The 16,119-nt window shown below is 41.5% G+C and overlaps 1 protein-coding gene across 1 annotated transcript in view; it reads right to left on the bottom strand.

The window, feature by feature from the left end:
* Positions 1-10,669: 10,669 nt before the first annotated feature.
* The window catches only part of HMGN1 (high mobility group nucleosome binding domain 1), a 53,029-nt gene continuing 47,579 nt past the window's right edge, over positions 10,670-16,119 (bottom strand). The window contains exons 2-6 of the mRNA XM_008067007.2: positions 16,021-16,053; positions 15,899-15,928; positions 15,750-15,800; positions 12,999-13,127; positions 10,670-11,519 (exon numbers count right to left, since the gene is read on the bottom strand). Coding sequence (XP_008065198.1) covers positions 11,472-11,519; positions 12,999-13,127; positions 15,750-15,800; positions 15,899-15,928; positions 16,021-16,053 — 291 coding nt within the window. The 3' untranslated portion in view covers positions 10,670-11,471. The remainder of the gene's footprint in view (positions 11,520-12,998; positions 13,128-15,749; positions 15,801-15,898; positions 15,929-16,020; positions 16,054-16,119) is intronic.

Raw genomic sequence — 16,119 nt, 5'->3', positions numbered from 1 at the left:
TTATGTTAATATGACTGCCAGTATTTGGATTTATGCCTATAAAGTTGAGATTAATTACAATACTCGTTCAACGTATTTTCTTCCCCCATTTCTTTCCCTTCAATTTCTTTATTTTTTCCATTTTCACTTTTGATTCAGAGTGTGATTACTTTGCTAAGCTATGGTGTGGCCGTGTGTTTTTTGAGCTATGACCAGGTCATGCTTTCTTTTTTTTTTTTTGAGTTGGAGTCTCACTCTGTCGCCCAGACTGGAGTGCAGTGGCCGCTTCCGGCCGCCACAGCCTCGACTTGAATTCCTCCGCAGTGGCGATGACCTCAGACTTCCAAGGAGCCGGAATTACAGGCATGCACTACCACGCCCAGCTGATTTTTTGATTTATGGTAGAGATGAGGTCTCACTGCCCAGGTGCGTCTCGAACCCGCGGGCTCAGGCAATCCACTCACCTCAGCCTCCCAAAGGCGCGGGATTACAGGCTGAGCCACCAAACCCAGCTAGGTCATGCTTTCTTAAGCTTTGGCCCATTCCCCTATCTTGAGGAGGTGAATCACCTCTTTTTCTCTCTGTATAATTTACTTTCTAAATAAACTATATTCTCTAATCTAAAAAAAAAAAAAAAGATTCGGGGGGCACACGTGCATGTCTGTTACCTGTACAATTGTGTAGTGGTGGGGATTAGGTCTCAGGTGGCCCATTCCCCAGATGGTGAACATAGTACCCAATAGGTAATTTCTGAAGCCGAGTTCTCCTTCCTACCTACCCCCTTCTTGGTGTTTCCAGTGTCTGTTGGTTTTCTAATTTTGAGTCAGTGCACTTTGTCTTTTCATATCATTTGCTCATATTTCTACTGGATTCTTTGTTTCTTATATTGTTTGTTGGAATTCTTTCTATAGTTTGGACATTTAACACTTTGTGAGGCAGGCGGATCACTTGAGCTTAGTAACTAGAGGCTGTAGTGCAATATGATCATGCCTGTGAATAACCACTGCACTCCAGCTTGGGCAACATGAGCCCGTTATCTAAAAGAAATTTTAAAATATATATGTATATATATGTTTTTCAATGTTTTGTTTGTCTGTTTGTTTTGAGCTGGAGTCTCACTGTTGCCCAGGCTAGAGTGCAGTGGCATGCTCCCGGCCACCGCAGTCTCCAAGTGCTGGCCTCAGGCAATTCTTCCGCCTCAGCCTTCCAAGTAGCTGGAACTACAGGCGCGCGCTACCATGCCTGGCTAATTTTTTATTTTATTGTAGAGATGAGGTCTCGCCATGTTGCCCGGGCTGTTCTCGAACCCATGAGCTCAGGCAATTCTCTTGCCTTGGTCTCCCAAAGTGCCTGGACGTTTTCAATGTTTAAGGTGAAATATTCAGACATTTTTACGACTTCTGAATTTATTATCGTGTAGAGGAATGAAGGCCTTCTTCACTTTATAATTATAAAACTATTCTTCCATACTTTCCTCTGGTATTTATAATTTTCTGTCTGGATTTTTAAATCTGTCTAGAATTTATCTGTGTGTGAGGTGTAGAGTAGAAATCTAGTTTATATTTTCCTAAATGGATAGCTAGTTGGACTGAAACTCTCTCTGAATGGTCTCTTCCTTGGCAATTTGAAATGCCACCTTTATCATATATTAAATGTTTGGACTGGACATGGTGGCTCACAATTGTAAACCTAGCACTTTGAGCAGCTGAGGGAGAGAGGATTGCTTGAGCCCAGGGGTTCGAGACCAGCCTAGGCAACACAGTGAAAACCTCATCTCTACAAAATAGCAAAACTTAGCTGGGCATGGTGGCATGCACCTGTAGTCCCAGCTAGTTGGGAGGCTGTGGCAGGAGGATTGCCTAAGCCTAGGAGTTCAAGACTGTGGTGAGCCATGATGATGCCACTGTACTCCAGCCTGGGCAACCAGAGTGAGACCCTGACTAAAAAAAAAAAAAAAAAAAAAAAAAAAAAGAAGAATCTGTTTTGGCCAGGGCTGTTTCATGATCTTTTTGTCTATTCCAGCTCAAGAACCCCACTGCTTTTATTACTGTAGTTTTATAGGACCTTTTGCTATCTGGTAAGGCAAGTCTCCTCTTATTTATATTCTTTCATCAAAAAGTCCTTGACTGGTCGTGAAATTTTCTCTAATTTCCAATTAAATTCTACTGGGATTCTGATTGGTATCACGTTTCATTTTTAGATAGAACGAACTGATGCCCTTGAATAGTGACTTTCCTTTAGGAACACTGTGTTTATCATTTATTCAGATCTTCTTTTATGTTAAGTTCCAGTCAATACTTATATTTTTCCCTGTAGAGAAAAATGCTCATTTTTGATGCCAACCAAGAACCATGCAGAGACCTGGGAGAGCAGTGTACTCCTTTGCCAAAGCACCCAAGCCCAACCTGGTATCTAAGAGGTCATTATATTCCTATTAGCTCAGTTAAATGTGTTGAATTTACTGTTTTGTTCTCATTGGTTTTTTGTTTTTTTTTTTAGTTGGAGTCTCACTCTGTCACCCATGCTGGAGAGTAGTGGCATGTTCACAGCCACTGAAGCCTTGACCTGCTGGGCTCAGGTGATCCTTCTGCTTCAGTCTTCCAAGAAACTGGAACTACAGGCACGTGCCACCACACTTGGCTACTTTTTTGATTTGTTGTAGAGATACGGTCTCGCCAAGTTGCCGAGGCTGTTCTTGAATCTGTGAGCTCAGGCAATCCTCTCACCTCAGCCTCCTGGGATTATAGGCATGACCCACAGCATCCGCCCTGCTCCCATTGGTTTTAAAGATAAATAAGGAGAAGTGAAGAATAAGGTGAGATATCATGCAATGACCATTAAGGCTGCCTTTAAATATATTTTTTTTGAAAAGCCATATCAGCACTGGTGGAAATGACAACCTTGCACATTTTATTATGCAGGCACATCCTCACATAAACACAGCCAAGCCTGTGAGACTCTCAGCTGTCTTCTCTATGAATCATGCATAACAGATTAGTGTATTTTAAAATTCTCATACATAACTCGAACTTATTATAATTAGTCTTCATAGATTTTTTTTTTTTTCTTTTTTTTTGAGTCGGAGTTTCACTCTGTCGCCCAGACTGGAGTGCAGCGGCCGCTCCTGGCCACCGCAGCCTCGACCTTCTGGGCTCCAGCGATCCTTCCGCCTCAGCTTTCCAAGTAGCTACACAGGCGCACGCTACCACACCCGGCTCATTTTTGTTTTATTGTAGAGATGAGGTCTCGCCAAGTTGCCCAGGCGGGTCTCGAACCCAGCAATCCACTCACCTCAGTCTCCCAAAGGTGCGGGATTACAGGCTGAGCCACTGAGCCCGGCTTCATAGATTTTTTTTTAGCTAGAATTTCCTAGGGGTAACGTGAATTGCTTTCGGAAATAAAATTTAATATTAACACATTAATTTTTAATCATATTGCAGTTATTAATTTAAACTAAAGCACAAAAATAATCTTTACAGTTAAGGATGTATGGAAACACTTAAGGAGTTAACTAAAACCATATTCTGGAGCTCACAGCCACCACAGCCTCGACTTGCTGGGCTCAGGTGATCCTTCTGCCTCAGCCTTCCAAGTAGCTGGAACTACCGGCATATGCCACCACGCTCGACTAATTTTTTGATTTATTGTAGAGATGAGGTCTCGCCAAATTGCCCAGACTGGTTTCAAACTCATGAGGTCAGGCAATCCTCTCATTTTGGCCTGGGATTATAGGTGTGAACCACTGTGCCTGGCCCATATTCTTTTTTTTGAGTCAGAGTCTCACTCTGTCACTCATGCTGGAGTGCAGTGGCATACTCATGGCTGTTGCATCCTCGACCTGCTGGCTCAGGCGATGCTTCCAACTCAACCTCAAGTAGATGGAACCACAGGTGCCTGACATCATTGTATATTTGTTTGTTTTGAGTTGGAATCTCACTCTGTCACCCAGGCTGGAGGGCACTGGCATGCTCCTGGCAACCGCAGTCTCCACCTGCTGAGCTCAGGCGATACTTCCCTCAGTCTCTCAAGTAGCTGGAACCACAGGCATGCGCCACCATGCCTGGCTAATTTTTTGATTTATTGTAGAGATGAGGTCTCGCCAAGTTGCCCAGGCTAGCCTTGAACCACAGAGCTCAGGCAATCTTCTCACCTCGGCCTCCCAAAGTGCTGGGATTATAGGTGTGGGCCACCATGCCCGGCAGCCTGCCATCATTGTAGAGAGACGAGGTCTTGCCATGTTGCCCAGGCTGGAATCAAACCTCTGAGCTCAGGCAATCCTCTCACCTAGGCCTCCAAAAGTGCTGGGATTGATTATAGGTGTGAGCCATCATCAAAAACCATATTCTTTTTTTTTTTTTTTTTGAGTTGGAGTTTCACTCTGTCGCCCAGACTGGAGTGCAGTGACTGCTCCCGGCCACCGCAGCCTCGACCTGCCGGGCTCTGTCGATCCTTCCGCCTCAGCCTTCCCAGTAGCCGGAATTATAGGCACGCGCTACCACGCCCGGCTGATTTTTTGATTTTAGTGTAGAGATGAGGTCTCGCCAAGTTGGCCAGGTGGGTCTCGAACCCGCGGGCTCAAGCAATTCACTCACCTCAGCCTCCCAAGGCGTGGGATTACAGGCTGAGCCACTAAGCCCGGCTTCTCTTTTTTTTTTTTTTTTTTTTTTTTTGAGTTGGAGTCTCTGTCATTCAGACTGGAGTGCAGTGGCCGCTCTCGGCCACTGCAGCCTCGACCTGCTGGGCTCCGGTGATCCTTCCACCTCAGTCTTCTGAGTAGCTGGAACTACAGGCACGCGCTACCATGCCCGGCTAATTTTTTAAAAATTTATTTATTGTAGAGATGAGGTCTCGCCAACTTGCCCAGACGGGTCTCGAACCTGCAGGCTCAGGCAGTCCACTCACCTTGGCCTCCCAAAGTGCTGGGATTACAGGCTTAGCCACTGAGCCTGGCCCAAAAACCATATTCTAATAAGATGCCACAGCCTGACTTATGAGTAAGAGCTCTCCATTTTAATGCGCAACTTTATGTTCGTTAGTTAGTTAAATTAGGTGCAGTTTCAATGCTTTTATCAACAATGATATACATTGTTTTAAAGAGCAATGGAGCTGGGAAATCCACCAGGAATCTGCCATAGTTATTGTAAGTTGTGAAAATCACTCAGGAAGAAAAGCAAACATTTTTTGAGCACTGCGTGCCAGACCCTGCGTTAGCCCTCAGAGGAAGGTATTATCATCACTTCAGATAAGCCCTATTAGCTCTGTCCTCAGTCCCTTCCATGACGAGGTCACAATCGTTTGCAACCGAGAGGTGGTGGAAGGGAGCCACAGATGTGACCTCCCTGATGCAGATCTGCATATATAATATATATACTTTTTTAAAATAGCAGCTTCTTGTTCAATTGAATCTGTATCCAACTCTGACAAAATGTGTAAAAGTCCAAAGGTAACTTAATATTTTTTATTCCCAATGTAAATATTTGTTTTCATACATTTTGTTCCTTTTAATTTCATATTTATAGAGACTGTTTCTTAAATATCTATTCTTATTTGATTAAAAAAATATGGATTTGGCTGGATTGGCAATGGATTGCTGACTATTGGGATTGGATGACTGGTACTTGGAGGTTCAGTACTCTGTACTGCTTTTGGGCAGGGGCAATATTATCCTAATAGCCAGGCGTGGTGGTTCACACCTGTAATCCCAGCACTTTGGGAGGCGGAGGTGAGAGCAGTACCTGAGCTCAGGTGTTCGTGACCAGCCTGGGCAACTTGGTGAGACTTTGCCTCTTCAATAAATAAAGAAAAAATTCACCGGGTATGGTGGCACATACCTGTGTTAGTTCCAGTTACTTTGAAGTCTGAGGCAGAATGATCACCTGAGTGCAGCAGGTCGAGGCTGCGGTGGCCATCAGTGTGCCACTGCACTCCAGCTTGGATGATAGATTGAGACTATAAAAAAAAAAAAAAAAAAAGTAATTTTAATAAATTGTATTGGCCAAAGTATGACATTAACACACAATAAACTATTAAGCGTGTACTGAAACATTTTTAAAAATAGGCCTGGTGTGGTGGCTAATACCTGTAATTCCACCCCTTTGGACCAAGGTGGGAGGATTGCTTGAGGCCAAGCATTCAAGAAGAAAGTCTTTACAAAAAGTCAAAAAAGGCAGGGTGCAGTGGCTTACGCCTATAATCCCAGCACTTTGGGAGGCCAAGGTGAGAGGATTACCTGAGTCCATGGGTTTGAGGCCAGCCCGAGCAACTTGGTGAGACCTACTCTCACAATAAATAAAAAAATTAGCCGGGCGTGGTGACACGTACCTGTAGTTCCAGCTACTTGGAAGGCTGAGGCAGAAAGACTGCCTGACCCCAGCAGTTCAAGGCTGCAGTGGCCGTGAGAGTGCCACTGTACTCCACCCTGGGAGACAGAGTGAGACTTGGATTCCAAAAAAAAAAGGTAAAAAAAAAATTAGCTGGACATGGTGGCACACACCTGTAGTCTCAGCTACATTTGGGAGGCTGAGGTAGGGGGAATCACCTGTGCCTAGGAGGTAGAGCCTGTGATGAGTCATGATCTGTGCCACTGCACTCCAACTTGGGCAATAGAGTAAGACCGTAACTCAAATAGACAGACAGATATATAGATAGATAATTTACAAAATACAAATGGGTGGTAGGAATTTGCAATTTGTTTTTTTTAACAATTAAACATTTTGAAGAAAATTTGTCAGCATTCTAAAATAGTTTCTTTTAGGTTCTGGGATCAAATTATTTCTTTTTCAGGTTTGTTTGTTTTTTTTTTGAGTTGGAGTTTCACTCTGTCTCCCAGGCTGGAGTGCATTGGTACGTTCCCAGCCATCACAGCCTCGACCTGCTGGGTTCAGGCAATTCTTCCACCTCAGCCCTCCAAGTAACTGGAACTACAGGTACGTGTCACCCTGCCGGCTAATTTTTTAATTTATTGCAGAGATGAGGTCTCACCAAGTTGCCCAGGCTGGTCTCGAACCCGTGGGCTCAGGCAATCCTCTCATCACAGCCTTCCACAGTGATGGGATTACAGCTTGAGCCACCGCACCCAGCCTTTTCAGGATTTTATAAACGTAATATAGCTGGGCTCGGTGGCTCGGCCTGTAATCCCGCGCTTTGGGAGGCTGAGGTGAGTGGATTGGGTTCGAGACCCACCTGGGCAACTTGGCGAGACCTCATCTCTACAATAAAAATTAAAATCAGCCAGGCATGGTAGCGTGTGCCTGTAATTCCAGTTACTCGGAAGGCTGAGGCGGAAGGATCGCGAGAGCCCGGCAGGTTGAGCTGTGGTGGCTAGGAGCGGCCACTGCACTCCAGTCTGGGCGACAGAGTGAGACTCTAACTCAAAAAAAAAACAACAAAAAAAAACCACGTAATATTAAATTTCATAATCTTGAGGAAAACCAATCATTACTAATTGATGAGCTACTTTCCATCATTCCTTTAATGTTTAGAAACATCCAATCATCTTACAATTATTTTTATTGCAAATTCATAGAACAATTGATTGTGATAAGTAGATATATCTTTAGATCTGTATGGATTAGTAGGGACTAATTTTAATTTCACAAGGATTGTTTTAATGGGAAGTCTAAATGACAAATTATACGTTCTTGAATAAAGTACTATGCAGTGCTTATGAATGCTAGATAAGTGTACTCATTGACATGGGAGAAAGTTCAAGGAGAAATATTAGAAAATAGGACGGGGGAGGGGGATGGGATTAACAGTAGCAAATATCTGTCTGGGGAAGGGGAAACACCTCTTATCAACAGGGTGCCTGAATGAAACGTAATTGTACACCTAACTCTTAACTGTACCCCACAAAACCATAATAAAAAATATTGATTTAATAAAAAAAAAGAAAATAGGACATATAACACCAGTTTTGTAGTCACATAAGCACAGGGAAGGACTAAAGAAAATGCAACTTTAAATAGCTATCTATTTAAATAGTTGTCTAAGTAAGTGAATTATAAGTGTTTTTAGCTTGTCTGCATTCCCTTGCTTTTTCTCCAATGATTATGAATTGCTCCTACTTCAATTATATAAACACATTTCTCATCACGGCACCTGCCCTCCCCACCCACATAACACACATTTGCACACTTTCCATTCACTGCCACAACAAATCATAACTTCCCTCCAGCCTCCATGCTGATCATAAACCTAGGTACTAAGCACCAGATCTGTACCTTAAATCCCGATTAACCCACATTTGATGCACGTCAATTTCAACCTCTGAGACGCCATAGTATGCTGGGTTCTTTACTGTTTTTTTCTAATCAACCAAGTAGACTGAATAGTTAGCACATTATTCAGAAGTTATCTTCCTTTTACTTTTGGGATGTTTTACATTGGTTAATCGGGTCAGCCATTCTCATAGCTTGTTCCTCATTGTTCAGAACTAGCTGTCAATTCTAAGAGTAAGAGATAAACTTTCTGTAAGTTCTGAACCCAAAAATATGCCTCAAAGTGGCTTTAAAAAAAAAAAAGTAGTTGTTTTCCTTTGACATTTGACAAGTACATCCAGTTGATACTTGTTTTGTCATAAAAAGAAAGTTCCTTGGGTGGGGGGGAAACTGCAACCTTAGGGATAGCAAACATCAAAGTAGTTGGTCATATGTAACAAGGCAGGCAGGATTTTAAAAAACTTTCCATTCCGATTTTCCATTTTTTTTTTAGGTTTTCATCTATAAGCCAAAATCCCTTACCCATTATACTTTCGGGTGAAACAAATCATTTAATTATTACCAATGAGCTTAGAACAATTAAGAAAAATCTGATTTGTAAACATTTATCACCACTCCCAGGGGTGGGAAGGTTGGGCAGTACAACCACACTGATAGATGAGCCTTAGGGTTCCAATTCTTTAGGTTTTCTGCCCCCAGGTCCTTACCTTGTGTTGTATTATGTTCCTTTCAACTGTTACAAATGGATAAGTGCCAAATTCTAGTACCAAAAAAAAAAAAGGGTGGAGGGGAGAGGAAACGTTTCAGTGTTTTAAATTTACATATCTCAATAAACTCACCTTTCTACTTATGCTTAGAAATTAAAGGTAGCTGGGCTCGGTGGCTCAGCCTGTAATCCCGCACCTTGGGAGGCTGAGGTGAGTGGATTGCCTGAGCCCGCGGGTTCGAGACCCGCCTGGGCAATTTGGTGAGACCTCATCTCTACAATAAATAAAAAAAAATTAGCCGAGTGTGGTAGCGCATGCCTGTAGTTCCAGCTACTTGGAAGGCTGAGGTGGAAGGATTACCGGAGCCCAGCAGGTGGAGGCTGCAGTGGCCGGGAGCAGCCACTGCACTCCAGTCTGGGCAACAGAGTGAGACTCAACTCAAAAAAAAAAACCAAAAAAAAAACCTAAAGGCAAATCTGTTAATCAGGTCCAGGCGCCACAGTGTAAGACTCTCAATGACTTCAAGTCATTCCTATTTCCCCAGGCTGTCACAGCTCACTGTGAGGTCTCACCCTTTTCATCGTCCTATTCTGTCACCTCACTCTTCCCTATAAACCACTCAATAGTTCTTGCACAGATCTGTGATCCTTTTCTAAAGCCTTCTTGCCTACTAATCAGTCCACAGGCAACACATGTCAAATATAGATGCCTGATTTGTTACAAGGTCACCTCTTCAGTAATAATATTGGCAAGGTCTTTCCACTGGCCCAGGTATGACACTTGCCAAATCACCATTTGTCCTACACCACTTCTGAAGACTGCAGGGCAAAAGGACAATACAATGTATATGAAAGCCAACTGCAAAATAAGCAAACATACGCCATATTAGACCTAGTTGTTTTCTCTTAGGTTTACCCCATATGAGGCCAGGTATGGTGGCTCTTCCCTATAATCCTAACACTTTGGGAGACTGAAGTGGGAGGACTGTTTGAGTCCTGGAGTTCAAGAACAGCATGGGCAACATAGTTTAAGACTTCATATCTCTGCAAAAAAAAAAATTAAAAAAAAACTAGCTGGGCACGGTTACTAGCAGCCTGTAGTCCGAGCTACTTGGGAAGTTGAGGTGGGAGGACTCCCTGAGCCAAGGCGAAGGCAGTGGTGAACCGTGACCATGTCACTGTGCCACAGGCTGGACAAGAGTGAAACCCCAACTCAAAAAGAAAAAAAAGTATAGCTCCTGTGAAGAGCTAAAATTATTTTATTCCAAAGGACACTGAGCTCCTTCACTATTACACCAATATAGTTGCACAAATCACAAAAGACACAGCAGGTATTAGTAATATGTCACAATGAAATCAACCATATACAAGGTATTAGTCCTGTGAAGACTAAGATACTGTATTTTTCCTGTACCTTTCCTATGTTTAGACACACACTTACCATTGTGTTACACATGAATTTGGTATTTCTATAGTAGCATGCTGTACAAGTGCTTGTACCATAGGAGCAATAGGCTATACACCATACATTCTATGTGTAATAGACCATACCACCAAAATCTGTGTTAAGTGCATTCTATTATGGTCACACAACAAAATCACCCACAGATGAGTTTCTCAGAATGTATGCCAGTCATTGAGCAAAACATGATTGTAATTATAAAAAAATTAAACATTTCACTCTTTAAAATTTTTTTTTTAGAAAACATAAGATCAAAAGTAGAAACTAAAGATTAAGACAGAACTTAATCCATGTGCTCTGAAAGTCTTTCATAATTGAGTTTATTGGTTGTGTTGAGGATCAGTACACAGACATTTCAATTTGTACACAATTCTTAACATACGTACCGAAAATCGAAAAAGCCATGTATTGTTATTTTTAAAAAGTTATTCCAGTGACTTTCCAGCTTAAAATTTGGAGGCAAATTTTCCTTAAGAGAATATCAAGTACCAGTATCTTCAAATGTTGATAAGCTGTTACACACATCCCACCAATTCACAATTTATCATATACACAACATACTCAATTTTTCAATCTTTCACAACACATTAACAAAGTTATCAGGAAAACAAGACTACCACGACCAAAGATGTTACAGAGTGCACACAATTCTGACAGGGAGAGCCACGATCAAGGAGTGGTTTTCTTTAGGAAACAATTCTACTAAAAAACAACATGGGAATAGAAGTAATTTTAAATGTTCAAGACATTAAATGCAGGACTGTGATCCATATTGCCACTTAGTATACTTTGCATTATAGGATATAAAAACTAACCCCCATCTATGGAATGTTAAGCTGATACTGGAGACAGTCAAAGCCTCCTGTAATTTAATATCCCTCACTATTTTCTGGTTGTACCAAAAAATAAACAACCAGCGAATGATTTCACCTCTTAAAAAAAAGCATTTACACTTAAAAAATGGGATGAGGTGGGATTCCCTCCTTCTTAAAAATGTTTCTAGAGCTACTAAAAAACTCGCATTTACAAAATAGTTGATAAAAATATTCCTCTGGATTGTACAAGAAGGGAGACAGGGACCACTGATAAGACATGGGATATGACATTATTCAGGCTTGGCTTCTTTCTCTCCTGCTTCATCAGAGGTTGGATTCTGCAAATCAAAGAAAAATTGATCAAACATTTGTGTCATTGCTATCATCTTTCAGATCTTAGACATCTAACACACATCATAGGTTTTATTCATACATAACTATTTGAACAGTATATCCTTATTTGTAGATTTTGTATTTGCAAATTCACTTGCTCTTGTTAAAACATGTTTGTAACCCTCAAAGCAGCATCCGTGGCACTTGCAGTCATGTGTGTATACTGAGGTGCAAAACATGTGAGCTATCCCACACGTACATTTTCAGCTGAGCTTATTCTGTCTTCTTGCTTCAACTCTAACACTGCAAACAAGTGTCTATTTAGTGTCACATTATTTCATCTTTGCCCTTTTTTGATGACTTTACTATTTAAAATGGCCTCAAGCATCAACTCCTGTCTAGGGTTGTTAAGGTGCAAAGCTGTGATGTGTTGGATAGCTTTGCTCAGGCATGAGTTACAGTGCTGTTAGCTGTGAGTTCAATGTTAATTTAACAACATGTATTTTAAAAGGTTATCTCTAAAGAGAAACAGACATATAACAAAGTCCTGTACTGATCAGCTGATGACAATGTTGTGACCAGAGGGGTCTGTCAGAATCTAACCCTATATTTCAATGGTTTGGTATGCAATGGTTTGGTATTTGTGGCAACCTTAGAGAATGTTAATTATGAATAATAATGAATTGTAACTTGATAATGTGGAGGTCAAGTCCTTCCTTTATAATTGGTAGTAGATTAATAATATGGTCTTAGTATCACACTATATTTGAAGTTTGGTTAGAACACAGAAATAGATGTTTCAAGGCTAAGACAAACTGTAACTATTAAAGTTTAAAATTAATACCCTAAATAACTTGTCTTTTCTAGGCTAGCAAATCTAACCAAAAAAGTAAAGGCTTGGAAAAAAATCAAAAGGCCTGAATTAATGCAAGGGTATCATGGTGTTATACAACCAATCAATCAAAACCAGTCGAAGTTTCTTTGTTTCTTCTCTACTTTCAATGCTTCACTTGAGCCTTCCCCCCAAAAGCTTCTTTTTCATAGCTTGAATGAATAAAGATCCATGACACCAATCTTTTTATCTGCTTGATCTTTGTTATCATTTAGTCCTGGATAAGTGGTAACTCTTAAGAAAAACATAACACTTTATTAGGGAAAAAGAAGGAAAAATATTCCAGGCACAATGCAAATAAGAGAAATAGATTTTAAAAACATTTCAAAAGTGATATCCAAAATATAGATTCAAATATTTTGAAATTGAGTGCATTAAAATTTCTTGTTCACTCACTTAAAAAAGTCATTTACACATATACTTTTAAATTAGATCTAATTCTTAAAAATATGTCCATTCACTTTTGAATACTGTCCAGAGCTTTGTTCACTATTGTAACAAGTAAAGACTGTCTTTCCTGTAACCTAAAAATACACAGTTTAGTATCTACTGTTCAGTCAAAATCAGGAACACACACACACACATTTCTGACCTCCTCGGTTTTAGTTTCTCCATTTTCTGCAGGTAACTCTTCTTTAGTTTCTTGGTTAGCCACTTCAGCCTGCTTTCCCTTCGCTCCCCTTTTCCCTTTTGCTTGCACTTTTTTGTCTGAAGATTTATCCTATGACAGAATACGCATATGTTTTAAGTATAAGCTTTGCCCGGACTTACATTTTCTGACTTGGTATAGAATGTACTCATTATGGTTGCCATGTTAATGTTATATTGCACATCCACGCCAGCCTGAGGCACCAGGTACATTTTTTTACATGAGACAACTCAAGGTCCACCCCTAGTAATCAAGAAAACACTGTATGCTAAGGAGATTGTAATAGTACTTGCATGTCAAGCCTCATTAGACACACAATGATAAACCCTAAACCCTGAGCTACGTATGCATCACCACCGTCACCATAACTGTTGCCATCATTCGCTATTCTCTACAGTTCCATGCAACAGAACAAATGAGGTGGAAGCTGGAGGAATCTCTTCCACCATATCCTTGCTCACACCCAAATTTAAGTATGAACAATAATCAAACCCGTCAATCAGTATTGACAAGACTTTGCTATCACAGTAAGAAGCTTCATCTGAAACAAGCACCAAATTGTACCATCAGGGTGACTACCCTGTTAATCCCCTCATACCATACAATGAGTAGCTAAAAGGATCATTTTGAATTTATTTTCCTTTAGGTGTTTTAAGAATCTGAAAAGCACAGGTATTAGAGTAAGGCAATGTAACGTGACACATTAAGTCCCAAACTAAGTCATTTAAAAGAAATATAAAACAATACTTTTGATACTATCCATTATGGTAAGAAGACCTTAACAAAACTTAACATTTATTCTCTGTAAATAAAGAATGCAGCTACAACTGAATAAGTTGGACCACCAGCAGGTGGTATGAAAGACCCTGATTGGTACTTTAGTTGAAGGATCATAAAGTAGGTAGCTCTCATAACTTCAAAGCTAAGACGGGGGGAAAAAAATCACAACAAAGTACTCTGTATCAACAGCTGCATTCATATATAAAGACAGCTCAATGACTTCTAATATACCAATATCTTTTGGATTAATAACAAGTTGTATAAACAAATATATTTGAGACAACACGGTTACACACATTGCTACCATGCAATGTCACAATTGCTTCTGAACTTACCCACTGGCCTCTCCCCAAGAGGAAGAAGGATTACATCTGATGCCCCAAATCCACTAGGGGGTAAAACTTTGAACTAATTTCACTTCAAAAATCATTTTATAGTAGATTAAGATGGACAAAGGCAAATAAGAAAAAAATTTAACAGGTAAAGAGGCAGGTATTTCAGTCAACTAGTTTGTGTAAAAAAAAAAAAAAAAAGAAGCTGGGCTTGGTGGCTCAGCCTGTAATCCGGTGCTTTGGGAGGCTGAAGTGAGTGAATTGCCTGAGCCTGTGGGTTCGAGACCGGCCTGGGCAACTTGGCGAGACCTCATCTCTACAATAAATCGAAAATTACTCGGGTGTGGTAGCACACGCCTGTAGTTCCAGTTACTTGGAAGGCTGAGGCGGAAGGAAGGATTGCCGAAGCCAAGCAGGTCGTGGCTGGGAGTGGCCACTGCCCTCGTCTGGGTGACAGCGTGAGACTCCCACTCAAAAAAAAAAAAAAAAAAAAAAAGAATAAAAAAGTCAGGTTAATATACTGCTCACTCCAACATTTTGCTACAAGATTGGCTAACGTTTTAGGTATGCACTGAAGTCTCCACCAAACTCTTTGTACAGAAACGACTGCATTACCTTCTGGTTTGGGAAATTCTAAGTTACCATACCAACACCTTCTCCGAACCTTTCTTTTTGAAAGGATCACAAACACTGAACCTTTTATTGAAGAAATCTTTTAAGAAAACATTTATATAAAAGGAAAAATAACCTTCTTTGTTTTATACCTTTAACAAGGACAAATTTAAGAGTTATTCAAGAGTTCATCAATGTCAAGAATGTTAATCTTGCCTCTTCTGATGATTATGCAGGACTATACTTCCACCTACATTTTAAGGAAAGAGGTGACGACAAACAGGATTTTTTTTTTTTGAGGCCATTTCAATTAGCAAATCTCAATAACCGGTGAAAAACATATGGTGCTCTACAGACAGCGGCTTCAAAACTATACCCAAATATAAAGTTTATAAATGTTTTACATTATCTGAGTAATGCATTCGTGAACTTATTCTGACCATTTTTGTGTAACTGTAAATGACACACTGTGAGAATGCCGACAGCAACGTTCTCAGAGAACACAACTCTCTACTGACGCCCAGCCCCTACGTCTAAAGGTAAGGTCCCCTCTCTCTTGGCTTGGGAACTTTACGTACCAAAACCTACACGTTCCCTTTCTCCCGGCCTCACTCCACCTCGGCTGCTTCATCGTCATAAGAGGAAGTACAAGCACGCCACGAAAGGACAAGGGCCAGCCATCATGTACACGACCCAAAGAACACACTTCCCCTGTGGGCTTAAGTTACTATTTCTGCTATTTTTTGCCGTCTGAAGTTTCCTAGCTTCTGCAGCAGCGTTCGTGTGACACGTTACACTGCATAGCCAGATGGATATAGCCATTCCTTTTTATCCTTCCAGAAGAAACACTTTTTGCTGGAGTTATTCACCCGTAAACAAGATCCACACAAGTAAACAGATAAAAAGTCACGTACTGAGCAGCACGGCAGCCTCAGGCCCCAGCTCACCTTGGGGAAGTTTTGAAACTTACCTTTCCCGCCGCCTTTTTTGGCTTTGCTTCCACTTTTGCAGGAGCAGGTTTCTGAAAGGCGAAAGTAGCTACACTAAGCGTTCTCACCCCAGGGAACACCAGGTACAACCCCAGGGAGCACCAACGGGTTTGGGGCTCGCCCTACTTACAGCCGACAACCGCGCCGATCTCCTCTTGGGCTTCGAGAGAGAACAGGGAAAATCAGCAAGAAAGCAGCGACTCCGAGCGGTTCGCGCACCCCCACCCCCCCGGCAGGGCCCCCGGCGCTCACCTCCTCCTTCGCCGCCCCCTCGGCGGAGCTGACCTGCGGGGAGAAGCCACGCGCGGATGCGCTCAGTCCGCGAACAAAAGTCGCCCCGCGCCCCGCGCC

The sequence above is a fragment of the Carlito syrichta genome, unplaced genomic scaffold (assembly GCF_000164805.1).
Source record: "Carlito syrichta isolate Samal-C Ts95f unplaced genomic scaffold, Tarsius_syrichta-2.0.1 Scaffold309259, whole genome shotgun sequence".
NCBI lineage: Eukaryota > Metazoa > Chordata > Mammalia > Primates > Tarsiidae > Carlito > Carlito syrichta.
The sequence above is the reverse complement of the archived record's forward strand: the minus strand, read 5'-3'. Positions and strand labels throughout refer to the sequence as shown.